The sequence below is a fragment of the Podarcis bocagei genome, assembly GCF_964188305.1.
Source record: "Podarcis bocagei genome assembly, chromosome: 4".
NCBI classification, from domain to species: Eukaryota; Metazoa; Chordata; class Lepidosauria; order Squamata; family Lacertidae; genus Podarcis; species Podarcis bocagei.
The window spans coordinates 102442751-102465186 of NC_138128.1; the positions used below are offsets into that span (position 1 = coordinate 102442751).

The 22436-nt window shown below is 42.9% G+C and overlaps 1 protein-coding gene across 6 annotated transcripts in view; it reads right to left on the reverse strand.

Moving 5' to 3' along the window:
* Nucleotides 1–22436, reverse strand: part of LOC308585396 (potassium voltage-gated channel subfamily KQT member 1-like) — a 395874-nt gene that overhangs the window by 272269 nt on the left and 101169 nt on the right. For all 6 annotated transcript variants that reach the window (XM_081191024.1, XM_081191022.1, XM_081191023.1 and 3 more), the window contains one exon: nt 14644–14758. In XM_081191024.1, coding sequence (XP_081047150.1) covers nt 14644–14758 — 115 coding nt within the window. The remainder of the gene's footprint in view (nt 1–14643; nt 14759–22436) is intronic.

A 22436-nucleotide genomic window follows, 5' to 3' on the forward strand; every position in this document is an offset into this window, starting at 1 on the left:
ACTCATGTAACCAAGAAACAGATCCCAGAGCTGGAGGTTGCAGATAAGGGCTGGTTTGGTTCTTCATGGCTTCCATTAGGTTCCATAAACTACAGAGTGGTGCAGTAGTTAGATTGCTGGACTAGAACCTGGGAGACCAGGGTTCAATTCCCCACTTAACCATGAAGCTCACTGGGTGGCCTTGGGCCAGTCACTGCCTCTCAGCCTAACCTGCCTCACAGGGTTTTTGTGAGGATTAAATGAGAAGGAGAACCATAATACTGCTTTGGGTTCCTTGGAGAAAGGGAGGGATTTTAATGCAATCAATCAAACAACAATGCAGAGGTTGCCATGGAGGATACAGTTGTAGCACAGCAAAACCTACTTTTCAAGCAAAGGCTCAGGTAAGAGGCAAGTCAAGGCCCAGTCCTGGGTCCAATTCCCGGCAAGCAAGGGCTGATCACAGACGAGCAGCAGGTCAAGTACAAAGCACAGTACTGATAGAAGGATGCTATTTGAGCAATTCTTCCAGCCTGGTACAGAGGCTTTGGGGCTGAAACTGGGGGTCCACACCCAGGGTCCATCTGTTGTCAAGGAGGTCTCTTTGTGAGGATGGCTTTACTTGCGAGAATACTTTGGTTTCCAATGAGAGCAACTCCATATGAGGTGGGGTTTTGTCTCCAATTAAGATTTTGAACTGAATTCAGCTTTAAATACACTCTGTATTCTTTGGGTATCCAAATCCACTTTAGGGAAAGTTCAGGACCAAGATGTTTGAAATATATGCACACATTGCCTCTACTAACACAAAGTGGTCACAACAGAAATAGAAGTTGGGAAGCCCAATTTTAGACCTCTGTGCCTGATTGCTTTCTAGTCTTGACAGTTATCCACTGTTTAGGCATGTATGCATTTATGCTGAAAAAGTCAGTTCCTGTAGTAGCACAACAATGGGTTTCAACTTTTTGAAAGATTATGTAGAGGTAATTTTTGCTGAGGTCTTGTTTTCTTTTAAGCATGTACACTCCAGAAGAAAAGCCACTATTTTGCTTGATTACTTTCTTTACCTAAGTCTAGATTTCACTGTGTATATTAATGCTCTCAACATTTGTTATCTACTGTACACAAGAGAAATCAAAGCTCTAGAGATAAATTTAAAACTTTCCTCCTGACTTCACTGCAACAAATTCATGAGTAAACATGTCATGGGTGGTCTAGCATTAAATTAAGACTTAAAGTTCCTGCTCAGAATGACAGCTTTATTCATTTCCAGTCTAGATAACTACCTATCCATGACTTAACACATTTTATGCTAATTGATTTCTTCAACATGAACACAGATTTATAAAATAAGGTAAGCTTCCCTGTAAATGTATAAAGCAAGGTTGTTTTCTTAAAAAGCAGTGCATGCTCTTCCTGGAAGCCACAAACAGGCCCAGAGAATTGGTTCAATATGAGAAAAACTACAACTGCCTGGAGTCTCTGCAGTTCAGCACCACAAACCTCCCACAAATAAACTACTGGAGGGGCAGCTCAGTTGGTAGAGCATGAGACTCTCAACCTCAGAATCATGGGTTCAAGACCCACACTGGGTGAAAGATTCTGTGATTCTAATGTGATAAAAAGCCACAATAAGTTGATCATGGTGAGTGGTTTTTCAAAATGCCCTGTCTCCACTGCACTTGTGAGGAAAGGAGTAGGAAACAGCAAAAACTGAGAGCAATAAAGCTGTAAATGGTGTGGGCCACACAGGGACGCGGACTTATAAAAAATATTGGGGGGCCCCGGGAAAGCTCATGAATAATAAATAAGCTCATGAATATGCAAATAAAGTGGCGCCGCCTCCTCGTGAGCGAATAGGGGAAAGTGTGCTGCGCCTATTAATCAGCTCCGGAACAGCTGATATGCGGTAAACGTGGGGCTAGCCGGAGAAGAGAGGGCTGGCTGGGAGGTGTGGCCGGTCGGGATTCCCCTGTTCTCGCGGGGGCTGAAACCGCCAGGAGGAAGGAAATTCCCCCCGGCAGTGCCTTGGCAGTGGCGGTGGTGCTGCGAAGCAGCGAGGCAGGAGCCCCCGCCCCCGGGGATTCCCTAATCTCGCGGGGGACGGCCGGGGCTCTCCGACTAGGGCGCGCGGCTGGCTGGCTGGCTGGCGAGGGAGCAGGTGGGGAGGAGGTGGGGGCGGCGGCGGCGCTCTGCTGGAAGGGCGGCCGAGATTATTGGGGGGGCTGAGCCCCCCCAAAAATTTTTTTGAGGGGGCTCGAGCCCCCTCAGGCCCCATGGAGTCGGCGCCTATGGGGCCACACAGAATTGTTGTCTAGGTGACAAATGTCTGCATAAGAAAAGGCCCCTTTGACAGCCTATCCTTTATTTTAGGTATCCCTACAAAGGCATTTTCCTCACTGTACCACTTCAGACAATGAGTGGGGAGCAGCATGGATGAAGAGTCCTGATGAAGAGACACGAGAGTCCAGGCTGCCTGAGAGTCCTGCGGTTTGGTATTCTAATTTGGCAACACATAGAAAGTAATTTTCATTTAGACAAATAATAGAAAACTAAACTTTCCCAACTGTGGTGAGATATAATAGATTAACTTGCCCAGCAAAATAAGCACCCCTTAAGTTTTTGTCGTTTTTCATAGCTAAATACAATGCTTTAACACGCATTAAAGGATGACTGCTTAAAAGAGCATTAGCAGCTGGTATCTACTAGCTATTGAAGTACCTATGTATTTATCTCAGTGTCTGCTAGATACTTGAGAGAAGCAGTATGCTGGATACTTGAAAGGAACAGTATGACTACAGCTAGGCAGAAGGGACTACCTGAAGGAGCGTCTCCACCCCCATCGTTCTGCCCGGACACTGAGGTCCAGCACCGAGGGCCTTCTGGCGGTTCCCTCATTGCGAGAAGCGAAGCTACAGGGAACCAGGCAGAGGGCCTTTTCGGTGGTGGCGCCCGCCCTGTGGAATGCCCTCCCATCGGATGTCAAGGTGATGGACAACTACCTGACATTCAGAAAACATCTTAAGGCGGCCCTATTCAGGGAAGCTTTTAATGTATGATATTTTAGTGTTTTTTGGTTTCTGTGGAAGCCGCCCAGAGTGGCTGGGGAAACCCAGCCAGATGGGCGGGGTACAAATAATAAATTATTATTATTATTATTATTATGAGAAGAAGCAGTCTTGGGTGTTGGGGGAAGGGGTTTGACAGCTACATGACAGTTAAAGGCAAAGGTAAAGGGACCCCTGACCGTTAGGTCCAGTCGGGAATGACTCCGAGGTTGCGGTGCTCATCTTGCTTTACTGGCCAAGGGAGCCGACATTTGTCCGCAGACATTTTTCCAGGTCATGTGGCCAGAATGACTAAGCTGCTTCTGGCAAACCAAAGCAGCGCATGGAAACGCTGTTTACCTTCCCGCCGGAGCGGTACCTATTTATCTACTTGCACTTCGACGTGCTTTCGAACTGCTAGGCTGGCAGGAGCTGAGACCGTGCAACAGGAGCTCACCCCGTCACGGGGATTCGAACCGCTGACCTTCTGATCGGCAAGCCCAAGTGGCTCAGTGGTTTAGACCACAGCGCCACCCGAGTAACATGACTGTTACTCCCATGCATTACAGATTTCCACTGAGTACTCCACTATGCTCAATGCTTACATCTGTAAATATCTGATTACAAACACACATGTCTCCAGTGCCTTCTTCCCATTAGGAAACTCATCTTTTAAAAAGGCACTTCCCTGAAATTTCCTACCATTCAGGGAAGCGAGGAGCGCAAAACCATATATTGCTGACAGCAGACAAAGTAGACGCCATCACAATGATCTAGTCTCACTACTATCTGGCTGTATGCACCCCTGCTAAAGTAAACCAGCATGAGATAAGTATCCGTAACTTATGAAAAATGCCCTTGCAGCACACTGCAAAGTTAAACAGTCACAGAGAATGAAAGGCAGTAACTGGCTGTAGGCTTGAGTGGCCATGCACTAAGCTTTTTGTACTGTAATGGTCTGATACATTCATTTTGACCTAGAGACCAGAGATAAATTGCCTCAGCAATACTAACAAACAGCTAAACAATTGGGGGGGGGGGGGTTAAAAGAAAATAAGGAAGGAAGGAAGGAAGGAAAAGAGGAGTGAGAGAGAGAACAGTGATAACATCTCTAAACATATTGCTTAGTTATGAAGGGGAAGGGGCCCTTGAAAAATTACATTTTAATCTAATGTTTGTAGCAATTTTGGAAAAATTATGAAGCAACAAAGAAGTAGAGCATACTGCACCCACGGTTGCTAGCCAAAGCAATCTGGAAAAAGCAACATTTCTGCCCCACTTCAGATAGTAAAATCCTGAATATGTAAATGAAACACACACTCCCAAGATATTTATGCATAAATATTTCCACATACAGATGGCAGAGCAGTATAGTTAATTGATAAACTTCTCAAATCAGAGGCACCCTAAGAATATTTGTAAGTTACAGATAAACTCAAAGTATGAAATACATAGCATGAAACATTTATAATATTAAAAGGATTGGGGTCTTGTCAATTTTTTCTAATAATTGTTCTAATATTACATAGATTTTATCCAGTTCATATCTACATTATACCTCTGAACATTAAGAAAATTATTTTTCCCATTTCAGTGATAATACCAAATTGTCCCAAGTCCTTCTTTTGCAAAAGCAATTCTTACTGCTATTAGTAAATTCACTGTCAGTTCTCATTAATTCTTATTCAATGTTTTAGACATCCTAGCAGAACCACCAATAAGATTTTCATATATAATAAGAGGGGGAAATGGAATATTATCCCAATATGTGATCACAGTGGAGAGATTCCAAAATGGACATGGACGAAAGGATTTACTATCACTCAGGGACACGGGTGGCGCTGTGGGGAGCTGTAGTGTTTTACCTAGGCTGCCAGGGCTCCTCTAGATGACAAGGTCTTTCTGCACCAGGTCAGTGAGGACCACTTCCTTTTTAAACTTCTCCCATATATACAGAACTCCCTGTACACCTTTTGCAGACCCTCCAAGTGTCCCTATTTTCCAGGGAAATGCTTAGATTTACAGAAGTTGTCCCAGTTTCTGATTTGATCCCGGAATGCCCCGCTTTTCCTTAGGACATCCCTATTTTCACCAGAGAAATGTTGAAGGGTATGGAGTTATCCAACCCCTGAGCCATCTGAAGGCAGCACTGCAAAGGGAAGCTTTCTTTTAAAGTTTAATTGTGTTTTATTATATGTTGGTGTCAGGGATTGGGCAAATGAGGAGGATACTGGAGAGGGGGGTTAGGTCAGGGGTCAAATAAGCGTTGTTTACTTTTTATAATACATGGAAGATGGATCTCCCTTGGGAGTTTCTGGACTCTCCTTCCTTAGAGGATTCTAAGCAGAGGTTGGGTGGCCATCTGTCATGGATGCTTTAGCTGAGATTCCTACCTTGGAGGGGGCTGCACTAGAAAGATGACCCTTGGGGTCCCTCCCAGCTCCATGATTCTATGTTTTTCTGCTTCAACAATATTTCCTTGTGTTCCCATCATTTTAAGTAATTGTATTTTGTATAAATTATATAAATTATAAATAAAATATGTTCTATTTACAACTAAAACATTTAAATAGCTACCTTTCTACCAGTAGGACAGGGTCGGGGGGTCACAGGAAGGAAACAAGGTCGTAAGAGGACCACAGTTGGAAAAAAGGTTGGGAAACATTGTCCTAGAGTGATGAAGCTGGTCCATGCTTCCATGCTGTATTGTGCCTGGTCTTGACAGCACCAATTTAGGCCGGTACAAGTGGTTCTCTCGCACAGAGTGCCAAGCTGAGGGGGCATAAAATCGAGAAGATTGAGGGCACCAAATTTTGACCTCGCACAGGATGCCATATTGCAAAAGATTACCAAAGTCTGCCCCTAGTCTGAGTGATGACATCATGAACTCATCTCCTAATTTCCTGGAGCACAGGACGTGGACCCCTGGGGTACCACAGGGGGCACCACAACTATGATGTAGAATGGAAGGTGAGAAGCAGGGGCACCAAATTTTGGTATTGCACAGGGTGCTGCTGAGATTTGAGACTCCAAAGCCCACCACTGCCCTGATTGTCATATCCAGATTCCACGCCAGAAAACCTGCTTCCTCCTTTTCATTTTGTTTTAAATAGAGAAACTGAACCAAGTAATGGCAACAAGGTCTACTGGACAAAACCTGATGAACCCTAAACCCTAAACTACAGGTTGCTTTGTAGCTGTCAAAGCTTCCATTGGAGAATAGTGAATGCTTATTTCTATTCAAAGATTGGCAAGCAATGTACAATGCACATATGGATTCTGTATATAAACATACACTTGTGCTTCTGAAGAGCATGATACAGTGGTACCTCAGGTTACAGACGCTTCAGGTTACAGACTCCGCTAACCCAGAAATAGTACCTTGGGTTAAGAACTTTGCTTCAGGATGAGAACAGAAATCGCGCGGCGGCAGCAGCGGGAGGCCCCATTAGCTAAAGTTGTGCTTCAGGTTAAGAACAGTTTCAGGTTAAGAACGGACCTCCGGAACGAATTAAGTTCTTAACCCGAGGTACCACTGTACACCCAAGTGCAGCTACCAAGTATGAAACTAGCGACCACATTCAATGTATTTGTCTCAAAATGCATGCTCACCAAAGGTTTTTTATCAGTTAAAGCATTTGTTGAAAGGTGAAATGCTTTCCACCATTTTGCTATGACAGAGTGCCCTCTAATGTCCAAAAGTTGTCTTCTAGCAAAATCCACCATGCTTTTGTCAACAGATGTATGTAATAGTTAGGGGTGTGCCAAAGTTACATTTTTTGTGAATGTGTCTGCACAAAACAGTTCAAGATATTTATCCAAAAAGTAGATATATATTATTCAAAAAGGAGGAATCTTCTTTGTGATTTTGAATCCTAGACTTTGTGTACTCTGTTCCCTGTTTAAAGGCACTTCTCTTACAGAAGTGATATCTGCAGATTCTCTTCAATGATCACCATCTTCTTCTTCAGATGGAAAACCCTTCCTGATTAGATTAGAGGCAGAAGATGTGGCTTAATTGTGCATCTTAGTACTGCATTCAAAACCTTGACCTTTTGGCTAGTGTTCTTCTAGTTCCCTAGTGAAAAACCCTGCGAACCCACTATTGCTTCTTATTCAGGGCTAGCTTGCTCTTTTCAAACTCAAAATTAAAGTCACAGGTCTGTGGTGCAACCCTAACACAGGGTCTCCTGTGACTGATGAAGATGTCAGAAATGAAAAGTATTGTTATAGATTTAGGGTAAGCTCAAGAAATTAATAATGCTAGCATTTTGGTCATTTGTGATATGGAAGGAGAATGCAAGCTGCAAAGGAATTCCTGGCCTAGCTTATACAAGACAATCTGGCTGAGCTTAGGTCATGAAAAGAACAATTGAGGAGCATTAACAATACAAGAGAAATCCTTGCCCCACTTGTGAACAGAGATTGGGGATTTAGAAGGTTGCCAGGGCAACTGCAGGGGAGGGGGGGTTGTTCGGAGGAAGAAGAGCTGAGATCCATCTTGGGCGGGCAGGCTGAAGGACGCCTGCACTGCTGCCTCTTGAAGTGACCATGACATAAGATCTAGACTCCCTCCATGCAGACTGAAGGTGTAAATGGGTGAATAAACCATATTTCTTAAAGCGCAACAGTCTCCGCCACGTCTTCCATTCTTCAAAGGGGGACAGACCCTGTGGGGGTGCCTGAGACCCAATGGGCTCTTGCCACTGTTCAGCAGAGAGAGGGGCAGGCACTTGACTTATGTAACAAACAGTATGAATCCACATTTAAATCATTATCATCAACATCATCATCTGCCGGTTTCCTAGATTTTTTAACAGACATCAAGATAAAGTCCTTGTTGGCAGCATGGGGAGGGAAATTTTTGAGCAGAAATGCATTTGGAAGTTGGCTCACATGTACACCTTACCATATACAGTGGTACCTTGGTTCTCAAACTTAATCCATTCCAGAAGTCTGTTGCAAAACCAAAGCGTTCCAAAAGCAAGGCGCGCTTTCCCATAGAAAGTAATGCAAAATGGATTAATCCGTTCCAGACAATTAAAAACAACCCCTAAAACAGCAATTCAACATGAATTTTACTATGTAATGAGACCATTGATCCATAAAATGAAAGCAATAAACCAGGCTGCAATCTACTATCCAGTATCAAAAACTGGCAGTGATCTACCCATTGCCATTGGAGGGACAAGGTGGGAGGGGGGAGTTTAAGTGGGAGAGTGTGTGGAAACACTCCAACTGGATGCGCATGGGGAAGGAGGTGGCTAACTGGATGAAGTGGGGGGGGGAGGGAGGCAAGTGTTCTCTTCCCCCACCCAAGTCACCTCCCCCTTCCTCCCCTGCATGTTTTCCAGCATCTGCCCATGCTCCCCATTCCCCAGGTGAGTCCCAGGGCTTCTGTCTCCACTTCGAGCAGCATCAGAAAGCAGCAGCCACAGGCTGCCTGCGTGTCCCTGGCATGGCGGCACTGGGACACGGCCAGGTGGGCTGGAGCCTGCGCTCAGTGCAACCACCCCATCCTCTGCTCAGGAATGTGGCTGCGCTGCCTCGCTTGGGGTCGGGCTTGGGACAGGGGTAGGGAGAGAAGGCAAAGGAGCGAGAAGGTCAATCTGTGCAGCATAGTTCCCCCACCACATGCTCCCCCCCCAAACACCGCCTCTGCGTGCTGGGGGAGAGTCGCCAACTTCCAAGTCTCCCTACTCCGGAGTCACTTCCATTCTGAGGAGCCGCCCAATTCCACTTCCATCCCAGGGAAGGGAAGGAAGCGGCGGCAGTCACTGCTGGGGCCAAGTCGCTCGCTCAAAACAGAAGTGCACACTCAAATCGGAGCATGTTTGGCTTCCGAAAAAAGTTTGAAAACTGAAACACTCATTTCTGGGTTTGAAGTGTTCGGGTTCCAAGCAGTTTGAGAACAAAGCTGTTCGAAAACCGAGGTACCACTGTAGATCATGTGTGTCAAGTGTGTCATTGGCCCAACAAGTGTCATTTTTTATAAGCAATAGGCCTCTGGGGGGGTTTTTGCCATAAAGCAAAGGAACTCTGCTGTGTCACTTTAATTTCAGCTGCATCTCTTCTCTTGCTTATACATTTTCCTTTCGTTATTTCTTTAAAAACTACCTTATGCAATACATCCAGGAAATACATTTAAACTTTTTCCATAGTGAGACATCTAATAAAAAGATGGCATACTGAACTATGATTCAAGTAACTTTCATTTCAATTCTGTTTCACCACAAATATGGTTAAATAAAACTACATTTATTATTGAGTAGACTGTGTCAGGGAACTGCCATCAGCTCAGAGGCGAGAGGTGGAAGGGCAGTTGTGTTATAGGGAACCTCCGAAGATCTTGCGAAGCAGATCTTCCTCTGGCGAGGAGGAAAGCCCCACCTCCAGTGGGGAGGAGGTGCAGGGACCAGGAGATGCTAGGGAGAGTCTCAACACCGAGCCTGATCAAAGCGGAGGGGAGGGTAGTACGCCTTTGCCAGCGCCCACTCTGCGCAGTAGGTTTCGGCACAGAGAGGGGAGGAGAGGGATGGGGGTCACACGACTGTTATGCTGGGGGAAGTACAAGGACCGGCCACTCCCAGATTCTGCTAGCGACTGAGCCAGACATGAACTTGTGACGCTCTTCACTGTAAATAGTTGTACGGAGAATAAAGCTTGGAAAAGACAGTTCGGAGTCTTGCCTGTTTGCTCTCGAGCAACCACAGCATCACCTGACAGACTGAATAAACTTACACTTACACCCTAATGCATTTTTTTTGTGTGTTTCATGCCTGCCAATATAACGTAACAAAAAAACAAAAAACAAAAAAGCAGATACCAAACCCACATATTTTCCGCATAGTATCTGCTTAGAGTCCCTGTTGGGGCTGATTTCAGGCCCTATATCCAAAGACCCAAACAGCAACAGATGTGGAGGCTGTGGCACAATGGGAAACAGGTTACCGTATTGATAGGACGCACCCAGTTTGGGGGACAGGAAAGCAAGAAAAAAAATATTTTGAATCCCAGAAGCCAGAACAGCAAGAGGGATCTGTCTTCTGGCATACCATGTGGCTGTTCTGGCTTCTGGGATAACCACGCCAAGCCTCTTCAGGGCAGCGGGATGAAGGCTCCCCCTGCCCGAAGAGGCTGCGCACAGCTAAGGCAGAAGCCAGGGCAGGCACGTGGCTGAAGGGTCGCTGTGCAGTTCTCCCACCTCCCGCAGAAGCCGTGCGCTCTTTAAAGGGTGCACGGCTCCTGTGGGCTTTTCTACAAGGTGGGAGAAGGGACTTATGCGGCCAGTCAGTCTCTTCTCCCTCCTGGGGAAAAGCCCGCAAGAGCCGCACGGAGCTTGCGTGCAGGTCTTGGGGGCTTTTCCCGCCTGCCTCCCCCCTGCATTCGATCCATAGGAGTCACACACATTTTCCCTTGCTTTTTAGAAGGGAAAAAGTGTGTCCTATAGAGCGAAAGGTACAGTAGTACCCAGCATGGGCATGTGGGTGGATCTGAGGGTTTTTGCTGCAATATCCTTATCCTTTTTAAAGACTTCGGCAACCAGGCACACTGTGAACTAAAACAGCAGTACAGGTATTCCAGGGAAATGAAGGTGACCAGAATCTCAGGCAGCATGGTGTAGCACAGTTCACCCAGATATCAGATTGGTTGGTTGTTGGTTAGTTAGTTTTCCCCATCAAGGTACTGGTCTTGTGAAAACGGCAGTGTGAAGTGGTCAGGAATTGTGATTTTATCAGATGTGGAATCCTCTAGTCCCAATTCATGATCAAAAAGTACAGTATCAAGCATAAAACTCAACCATGCTGTTATCACACTACAAGCAGGTTTAAATAAACATTATTAAGACATGCTTACCTGGTTATACATCTGTTTTTAAAGAAAGAAATGGTTTGTTATGGGCTGTGCTATATGTTTAGTTATAAAAAGTTAAGCAAAATTGGCAGTACAAGAGCATTAATCACAGTTAAAACAGCTATTTCAAGTAGCACTTCAAAGAAATAAAAGAGAGGCCAATACCCACTTTACCTCAATGTACCTCAATAGAAATATCTGGTACATCTGGTACATGAGGGCACATCTGACTCCAGTAAATAACTGGACCACCATAAACAGACCCAGGTTCAATCCTTACTCAGCTGCAAAACTCAGTGGATGACATTCTGCTGGTCTCAATCAGTCAAACCTACATCATTTTAGGGATTATTGCAGGGAATGGTAACCTCAGCCCTGGGAGCTTCAGGCCCCTGTATATGACCCTCGATACTTTACCTAGACTATGCCCCTTCCTCGAGTCATGTCCCTAACTGACCCCTTAAGTATTTTTGCCTGGCTGAAATGTCCTTGAACTGTGAAAATTATTTTTATTTGCCAGGATAGGTGGGTGTGTACATGCGCATGTATGTATTTCTGTATGGAGGAGAGACTTTTGCATGGCTAGAATGCAGCATACCACACAAAGGAAGAGTCAGATTCATTGATTCCCTCCCACCCTTGTTCCACTGCCAGATTTGGTTCTACCCAGGGGTTTTTTCCAACCAGAACCCAATGGAACTCGGCTCTGGCACCTTCAGGTGAACACCATTGCCATTCTAAGTGAACAAGGGAGGTGTTCATGGTGAGTTCTGGCACCTCTTTTTCTACCCACCACTGGCATGAAGAGTTCTATATTTGGCAATGTTAGTCTGTTGCAGCAAAAACAACAAAGAGTCTTGTAGCACCTTAAAGACTAACATGCTTATTATGACATACGGTAAGTCTGAAGTCCACTTCCTTAGACGCTTAAGGGAAGAGCCGTACTTGATCGCGCCAAAGGATTCCTCTTCTCAGAAAGGCCAACCAGATGCCGGTGGGCAGGGCACAAACAGAGCAGGAGTGCAAAAACGTCCCCCCCCCTGCAATTCCCAGGAAGTGCTCTTCAGAGGCATACTGTCTCCAACAACAGAAGTGTAATATAACTGCTGTGGTTAGTGACCACTGATCCGTGAATATTTCTAATCCTTTTTCAAAGCCATCCAAGTTCGTAGCTACTACTGCCTCTCATTGGAACAAATCTATAACAAATCTATAACAAAACTATGCACTGTGCTAATAACTATTTTTGCCAATCCTGACTCTTCCGTTATTCAGCTTCACTGCATATGTCCGAATTCTAGTATTATTATTTTATGCACCATAATTTAATACACCTCTATCATGTCCCCTCTTACTTATATGACATAATGCATTTGTTGGTGTTTAAGGCACCACAGGATTTTTTGTTGCTGCTATTTATATTTCAGCACTAATCTCAATAGAATGATATATGAAAGTAAGCATATGCATTTGGACAAGCTCACAAAATGACAATTCTGCTTTGTACTCTTAAGATTGAATAAAACCTTACTTCCAAACTTTTCCATGCCATGTTTTAGTACAGCGAAGAAAAGCCCAGCACTTTAAAATACGTGATGAGAAATAGTTCACTGTGACTTAGCATTAGTATTTAAACTATTAACATACAAAATAAAAATATTTACCATATATCAGATAAAATGTAGTAATTTACATGCTTAGGTACAAAACTTACAGAAACAATTTACTTGATCCACATGACTGATTTACACCTGGTTCCTTCAGTGCAGACATTCAATGCTACTTTGAAAACCTCTCTGTTCCCTGGTGCTTTCCTTAAGAGTGGTCAGACTTGTGTGATTTAGAAAAGCTTTCTCATAGTCATCCTTCACCTATCTCATGTGCCTGATATATCTTTTTCTACATGTTGCTTTGTGAGGTCTTGGCACCATTACAGGTGCTATATAACCTTAATTCTGCATCTGTAAGGAAGAAATCTTTTCATGTGGCAGCACTTACACTTTGGAACTCCCCCCCTATTGGCATCAAGCAGGCGCCTTCACTGTGTTCATTGTGGGGCTTGCCAAGAACATAATATTGCCATGTGTTTTAATCTGGTTTTTAGCTTATTGCTGATTTTAAATATTTTTGAATGTTTTTATTGATAATTTCATAGTTTATTCTTTTTGTAGACCACTTTGAAGTTATTTAACAATCAAGTGGTGTATAAATTTTGTGAAAGAAAATAAAATTTAAAATACATATATATAATAATTGTAACAATAACATGCATGTATTATGGTAGCAATTAAAAAGCCTTTATATGAAAATGTCTGTATTAAATTTCTGATCCATATATAAAATAAGTGGAGTCCAAAGCTTCTCAAAGTATTCTTGTCTTTGTCTTCCATCATAAAGATGTAGGACTTCAGGAAGCTTGGCCATTATGGCCAGGTGCCATGTCTTATTAAACCATTCACTGACTCTCTGAAATTTTGATCCCGAGGTTTCAATTTCTGGCAGAATATCTAAGCTCACAACACACTAAGTGTTTCTAATTTTTAATTTCTCAATCAATTTCTCTGAAGAGTACTTAGGCACCACAACCAAATTTTTGACGATGAAAGCATCTCTTCCAACTCTGTAAAGATGTAATTTATTAACCCTCCTCTGGGGGAGTATTCCATTGCCCCAGGATTGTTGCAAAGATGTTCCACTTCTCACTAAAACCATGCTGACAATACAGTGAAAGTACATAAATCAGGCTCCAGAAAAAGGTCTAAATAGGCCACAAGGCACACAAGGTGAAAGGTAGTTTTGGGGGTGTGCAGGTCCCAGAGTTTAAAATATTAAAACCAGCTCCTTACATGGAATCTTATTCACAAAAAAGCTAACATTTCAATCAGCATACTATAACACTAATATTTTTTTTAAAAATATATATAATACAAATCCACCATAATAGTTCAAAATATTATACCAAAACAAAATAAAATAGGCCATACAGACCAAAAGGGAACGTACTGAATTCTTTGCCCACAAGACACTGCTATATAAACCTTATTCAAATAACAGAGTTAACATCCATCCTGCAGAAAACACCTCAGTTGATCAACAAGCATAGCTGTCAACGTTTCCCTTTTTTAAAGGGACATTCCCTTATTCCGAATAGGATTTCCCTTAAAAAAGGGGAAAGTTGACAGCTATTTGTCTCAATTTTTAAAAGCTAGTTTATATATGTCCTCTCCTTCACAATAACAAAGGCACTGTATATTTTTTCACAGTTGTAAATACAACAATGTCCACATTCTAGGGCTATAAAAGACCAAAAAAAACCCCTTCTTTGTTGTCGCTTAATTCCCCGAAGTTTCAAAAGTCCTAAGGGCCCAAGATGTGATATTAATTGCTCTAAGACAATGACTGTGCATTTCTCTAACATGCAGTTATTCAAACTTGAAAGGAAATCTCCGCTGGTGTGCTTGAAATGCACATTGGAGAAGCAGCTTTTCTGTTCGGACCCCAAAAGAGAGAGAAAGAGCTATGTGTTTCCTGTTTACCCTTCGTGGTGCTAAGGCTGCTCAAACTTCCCCAGGGCTTCTATTTACAAAAAACTGCACATTAATTGCATTCACAGAATCAACTGGAGCCAAATAACACAGAATCAATCTACTGTCCAACAAACAATATTTGGCCAATTGACTGGCCTCCAACTCTGCACAAGTGACTTTGTAACATCTGCAAATGCCATGTGTTTCTAAGAAACACTCATAATTATTGCACTTACTGTGACACATCAGACACAGCAGGCAAAGGTGCCTCTTCAGAGATGAGGTCCATGTCTTCTGTGAAACTGTTGGCCCTTGACATTTCACCACTGTTCCCTTCCAAACGCTTTTTTACTAAACAAAGAATGTGAAGATGCAATATGTTAAAGGGACAGAACAGCAAGATTACACAAGTTGCTCCATTTATACTGCAGTTGTTCCCTTTCAATCAGTGCCTTTTAAAAGCACTGCTTTTAATCCTTATTATGCTCTCCTTCCTCAAGGCAACTCTTTACAGGTAAAAGTCCTTGGGCTTTGGTTTTGTACCTGCAAAGACTGCTTATTCATTTCAAAGCAGCATTGAAAGGGAGGTTGACCCTGAAAGCCAAGGAGCAGCACAGCAGTTCCAGTGAGCTCACAATCTGCACCCACAATTTTCTTTCTTAAAGGATAATATGAGCATGGTGAAGAAATGACAACAAGTAGAATGTTTCTATAAATATTGGTGATGCATCCATTGATATGACAAGCAGTCTATGTGTACAAAATTGCATTTTGCAAAGAATGAGTGGCAGAGATTATGAAGTGGCTCTGCGCTTTTGACACTCCGAGGCATTTTGTGACCCTGTGCGGAAGCCATCTTTAGAGCTAAAAACACAAAGGCCAGCACTGCAGTTTTCAGTGCATACTTTTCACTTAGAAAACCAGGTGTAACCATCTTAAAGTCATAGTTGCGTTTCAGATAATACCATTTCAGGACCAAGAAATTATAACAAATCTATATTTGACCCTGTTAAATATGTGGAAAATCAAAATTTACTATGTTCTCTGCATTTAAGTAACTGAGCTAGTAGTAAGTTACTGGGTAAGTGTAGGCCACAAAGTTTATTTCAGTGGTTCTCACATCTAAGGATTATCAGGATCACCGATTAAATGGATTGCTAGGCATATTTGTATGTATTTAGTAAAGAGTGCAATTCTATATTTGTTAACTCAGATGTAAGCCACACTTTCAGTGGTGCTTCAAAGTAAGCATGCATCATAGCCTATTGTTGCGAACAGTGGGTTAAATTAAACAGTACTTGTGCACTGAGGAGCACATTGCCCACATCTGGATGCCAGGTGCACTGGGTTACCACAGCAACACCAGCAAGGTTAAGTGTATGACTTGCTGAGTCAGTCATCATCCCATTGGTTCAGAAATGTAGTCTTTAGGGCATGGCTTTCAATATGTCCTGTCCTGATGCTGCCCTGTTTGCTGTCAGGGTCTGGATCCACGAGAGTCAGGGGAAGAGACTGTGGGCATTACACGGCAGCATTAGATTGCATGGTGATAGTGTTGGCAGATCTCTCTGTACATATATCTCTTTAATTCAAGGACCAGAAGAACTGTGTATAGTAGATAGTAGAGTTTAGCTTTGTCTTGTGTCCAGAGACAACAAACACTTTGTAACTTTGAACTGTGTGGGAGAGGAGTTTCCCCCTAAACTGGGGACTCTGGAAGAAGCTGTCTGCTGGGAGCAGGAAATCTCTGAGGCCTCTGAGGCTGGAGCTCCGCATCCTCTGCTGGTACATCACACTGGATGCGGGAGGTGGCTTCCACAAGTCACCAACACCTACAGTAGGAGTCTAGCAAAGCAGCTGAGGTTAATTGCTATTTTCTCTTTCCACCTTCTCCAAGCCTCTGATTTGAGAACATTTTTTTTAAAAAAAAAAGTCCTGTGAAGCAGGGCTGCTTTCAGGACCTCTGCAGAGACTGCGCCTGCTTCCAGACAGGGCTAACTATTGCAAATGGGTCATTCAGATATCACAAATAGGTCGCTGACAACACGGGTTTTTCGTTTGTTTGGTGCAGCAGACCCGTCCCCCCACTTATTGGACTTTATGCGGAAATTAATCAGGATTAATTTGGGGGATGGCCTGGTATTCTTCACCATCTGAGTTAATCCTCCATACAAATAATCAAGGGCAGTCAATAGTTAAGCCTGCCTGAAAAGAATCCTCTTGTTCTCTCATCAGGCAAGTCTCAAAAAAGCTCTCGGGAGAGGAGGGAATTACCAGGGCAATGGGACTGTACACTCCATCAGCTTTGCTTGGAAACTGCTCCCATGTATTTATCCATAAAATGCCAAGATTGTGCTTTTGTGCAGATGCTCCTCCTGAAGGAAGATAGATCTTCCCAACTTTGCATTCTTTGATTGAAAATATATTATTTATTATTATTGTTGTTATTGTTATTATTATTATTATTACTATTATTACGTAGTAAAATACGTAAGTAAACTAGAATCAATCCTAATAACAAATAACCACAGATTGCAGACATTTCACTGGGGTCACTTATAAAAAATGTGATTCAATTTCAAGAACATTAAATCACCTGCCGCTTTCCATCTTCTCAACAAGACCAAAGAAAAAGTAGAACACGCTTTATAAGTAAGTATAATCAGAGGGAAAGAGGACCAGCAAGGAGCAAAGTGCAAAGTTAAAGATTTAAGAATTCCAAATTCTCACATACAGGAGATGAGTGGGGTAAAGTCTGCTGGCATTCCTTATTTGTGTACCTTATTAAGTCAAATAGATAGATAGATAGATAGATAGTTTACTACGGCCATAGGCCCATATTCAATACATCATACAGCAACACAGGTATAACAAGATAAAATTAATAGATTAAATTACGTTTAAATCAAGTACATCTCAGACCGTAAGTTTCTAAATTCCATTAAAATAAGAACAGTATAGCGCTTAAATTATCAAATTATCAGTATAAATCAATATTATTTAGGCAAAATCAATAATCATAGAGTAATCCATTTTTCCTTTTATAAGCTAATACTGTTATCAAAAATCTGGCAACAGAAAGGGACTTACTCGGATCAGAATCTTGCAATAAATATATATATATATATATATTGTGTTTTTTTTTAAAAGAATGGCAAACTGCCACATGCAGTGCCTTACTTGGATGTGTCTGGAGTCTTGCAATAAATATAAATAAAAGCTGTGTTTCCAAGGAGTCACCTGAGATTTCCAATAATAAAGGGGACAAAAATCTGATCCGAGAAACTGAATGTAGTGAACAACAGAATAGTATATGTTGTAAAAATTCTATAGATCTATTATCGCATACACACACCGCTGAGATCCGACCATTGGAAAATCTATTATTCATGACATTGGAAGGAAAGGCATTAAATCTTGCCTTAATAAAGGCATATCTGTGGGCCGCTACAGACAAAGAGGTCAAATAAGATGGTATCTGCTGTGAGGGCACTATGCCAAGATTTAATGGTGAGCAAGTGCCACTACCCGAAATGGTGTTTTGTTGTAGGTCAATCTCCTCAAGTTTTTGAGTAAGGGTTTTTTTTGCTGTGGCTAGGTCCAATTCCAATAATTCTGATGGAGACAATCCATAGGTCACTACTTTAGAATGGATCTCTTTTGCCCCTAGGACGGGAAAATTATCTCTCCAAAGGCATTGGATCAAATACAAATTCGGGAGCCTATGCCTTAAGGACAACCTGTAACAAAGGCTACGCCTCCAAAGAGTATTTTCTAAAGATGTAGTTTTTAATTCTAAGCGAATAGCTGCATTACTAACACACTGAGGAAGTTTTAGCAGTCGTCTTTGAAATTGATTTTGAATTACCTCCAAGGGTATCAAGTTTACTGCGGTCCCCCATAAAGGAACAGCATATGCCAATGTTGCAATTACTTTAGCTTTGACTCCTTTCAGGGCAGATGGAACATGAAGAGCCCCGTCCGAAAAGAAAAAGCGCAAATGATAGGGCCTTGGCCTTGTTTAAAATATGTGCAATATGGGCCTTCCAACCCAGATTATATTGGAGAAAGACTCCCAGATATTGAAATTTATAGACCTGTTCAATAGGTTTTCCATCTAATTGCCACTTATAGGATTTCCGACTTTTTGAGAAGGTTAGTACTTTTGATTTAGATTGATTAATAGTGAGGGAATTTGTTTTACAATATGAAACAAAGAATTTTAATGCTCTCCTGAGGCCAATTCTTGAGAAGGATAAAATCACAGCATCATCAGCATAGAGTAATAGTGGGCAACGATAGTTTGCGAGGCGGGGGGCATGGGTGATTTCCTGAGATTCAGCCAATGGTATCCTCATGTCATTAATGAATAAATTGAAAAGAAAAGGAGCTAGGATACATCCTTGCCGGACTCCTCTGTTGATGGGCACAGAGTTTGTGAGATCGCTGGCTGGGGTTATTCTCACCCTAGCAGCCGACCCCTCATGCAGCTGGATTATTAACCATAAAAGTCTTCTATCAATTCCCCTTCGGGTCAACTTTTCCCAGAGCAACCTTCTGGGGACGCTGTCAAATGCAGCCTTAAGGTCGATAAAAGTGGGGTAGATGTGGAAGGATCATTAGGCGCGAGTGATCATGCTCTTCTGAAGTTTACTATACAGCGGAAAGGAGCAGCCAAGCATACTAGGACTCAATTTCTTGACTTTAAGAAAGCCGACTTCATAAAACTTAGGGAAGTGCTGGGTGAGATCCCATGGACAGCAATACTAAAAGGAAAGGGAGTTCATGATGGCTGGGAGTTTGTTAAGAGGGAGATAGTAAAAGCACAACGTCAGGCAATACCATTGAGACGGAAACATGGAAGGTGCCTAAAGAAGCCAGGGTGGCTATCTAAAGAACTTTTAACTGAGTTAAGATTAAAAAAGGATGTGTACAAAAAATGGAAAAGGGGGGAAACCACCAAAGAGGAATTCAAACAAATAGCCAGCACGTGTAGACACAAAGTCAGAAAAGCTAAAGCACAGAATGAACTCAGGCTGGCTAGAGAGGTTAAAAGCAACAAAAAAGGCTTTTATGGGTATGTTCGTAGCAAAAGGAAGAACAAAGAAACAGTGGGGTCACTCAGAGGAGAAGATGGTGAAATGCAAACAGGGGACACAGAAAGGGCTGAACTCCTCAATGCCTTCTTTGCCTCAGTCTTCTCCGATAAAGAAAACAATGCCCGACCTGAAGAATTTGGAGCAAATGATTCAGCAAAGGAAACACAGCCCAGAATAACTAAGGAGATAGTACAAGAATATTTGGCTAGTTTAGATGTATTCAAGTCTCCAGGGCCAGATGAACTGCATCCAAGAGTATTAAAAGAACTGGCAGATGTGATCTCAGAACCACTGGCAGTCATCTTTGAGAATTCCTGGAGAACAAGCGAAGTCCCGGCAGACTGGAGGAGGGCAAATGTTGTCCCTATTTTCAAAAAGGGGAAAAGAGAGGACCCAAATAATTACCGCCCAGTCAGTCTGACATCAATAGCAGGGAACATTCTGGAGCAGATCATTAAGCAAACAGTCTGTGAGCACCTAGAAAGGAATGCTGTGATCACCAATAGTCAGCATGGATTTCTGAAAAATAAGTCATGTCAGACTAACCTGATCTCGTTTTTTGACAGAATTACAAGCCTGGTAGATGAAGGGAACGCAGTGGATGTAGCCTACCTTGATTTCAGCAAGGCATTTGACAAGGTGCCCCATGATATTCTTGTAAAGAAGCTGGTAAAATGCGGTCTTGACTATGCTACCACTCAGTGGATTTGTAACTGGCTGACTGACCGAACCCAAAGGGTGCTCATCAATGGTTCCTCTTCATCCTGGAGAAGAGTGACTAGTGGGGTGCCACAGGGTTCTGTCTTGGGCCCGGTCTTATTCAACATCTTTATCAACGACTTGGATGATGGACTCAAGGGCATCCTGATCAAATTTGCAGATGACACCAAACTGGGAGGGGTGGCTAACACCCCAGAGGACAGGATCACACTTCAAAACGACCTTGACAGATTAGAGAACTGGGCAAAAACAAACAAGATGAATTTTAACAGGGAGAAATGTAAAGTATTACACTTGGGCAAAAAAAAATGAGAGGCACAAATACAAGATGGGTGACACCTGGCTTGAGAGCAGTACATGTGAAAAGGATCTAGGAGTCTTGGTTGACCACAAACTTGACATGAGCCAACAGTGTGACGCGGCAGCTAAAAAAGCCAATGCAATTCTGGGCTGCATCAATAGGAGTATAGCATCTAGATCAAGGGAAGTAATAGTGCCACTGTATTCTGCTCTGGTCAGACCACACCTGGAGTACTGTGTCCAGTTCTGGGCACCACAATTCAAGAAGGACACTGACAAACTGGAACGTGTCCAGAGGAGGGCAACCAAAATGGTCAAAGGCCTGGAAACGATGCCTTATGAGGAACGGCTAAGGGAGCTGGGCATGTTTAGCCTGGAGAAGAGGAGGTTAAGGGGTGATATGATAGCCATGTTCAAATATATAAAAGGATGTCACATAGAGGAGGGAGAAAGGTTGTTTTCTGCTGCTCCAGAGAAGCGGACACGGAGCAATGGATCCAAACTACAAGAAAGAAGATTCCACCTAAACATTAGGAAGAACTTCCTGACAGTAAGAGCTGTTCGACAGTAAGAGCTGTTCGACAGGCGCCTTCTCTCGCTCTTTCGCCTCCTTTTCTTTCTCTCTCGATGGTCCGCCTACAAAGGAGCGAGGGAGGCACCCACCATGTTTGGATTTGCATCCAGCAGGAGATACTCGCCCGCCTCCCTCCCACGGCACACCAGGCAACGTCTCGCGGCACACTAGTGTGCCGCGGAACACCGGTTGGGAAACACTGCTTTAAGCAGAGGCTTGACAACCATATGTCAGGAGTGCTCTGATGGTGTTTCCTGCTTGACAACCATATGTCAGGAGTGCTCTGATGGTGTTTCCTGCTTGGCAGGGGGTTGGACTCGATGGCCCTTGTGGTCTCTTCCAACTCTATGATTCTATGATTCTATGAAAAGCCGCACAAAGTTGGCCCCGATTTGAAGAGGAGTATTTCCGGGCTAGATGGTGCAAGACTAAAACATGGTCCGTAGTTGACTGGTTTGGTCTAAATCCTGCTTGCTCGGGGCCTATCAGTTCCTTTTCTTCAGCCCATTGGGTAAGTCTATTCAGCAGAAAACGTGTGTATATCTTTCCAACTATTGACAGTAAACTAATATTCCTATAATTCTCCGGATCGTCTGGGGAGCCTTTTTTATATATTGGAATTATAATAGCGTCCTTCCATATTTTTGACACCCTTCCAGTTGTATTAATAGCATCGAAAGTAACAGCCAGGATTTTTGCCCACCAGTCGGAATGTAGTTTTATGGCTTCCGCCAGAACCAAATCTGGCGCAGGGGCTTTGCCGATTTTAAGTTTAGTGATTAAATTCAAGATTTCGTTGGGGTCAGTAGGAGGCCAGATGGGGAGATGGTCAAATACATCATCAAGAACGTTGGTATTGGAATCTGGTGACGCAAAATATTTCCTTAAAAAGGATTCCCAGACCGGGGCAGGAATTATTGTTAAGGGATATCTCCTTGATCTTCTATTAACCAGTTGCCAAAATTTCCGTGAGCTACATGAACTAGAGGCGACTATTAGCGCCTGCCAGCGATTATGTTGCCACTCTTGCTTAGCCATTCTCTGGGCTTGCTTATATGCTGTTTTTGCTTGCTGGTAATTCCTAGGTAATACTAAGGCACCAGAAGATTTATATTCATTGTAAATGGCACAGAGATGTCGTCTAGCTTGTTTGCATTTTAAATTAAACCAGGGGGCACCGGTCTTAAAATGGGCCCGATTTACTTGGATGGCTGGTATTGCAAAAAAGGACATAAGATCTTCTATAAGCAAAGAGAATGAATTAATAATTCGTTCATGCCCATACAGATCTAAATCTAAAACAACATGAGTTTGAATTTTCTATTGTTGGAAGAAT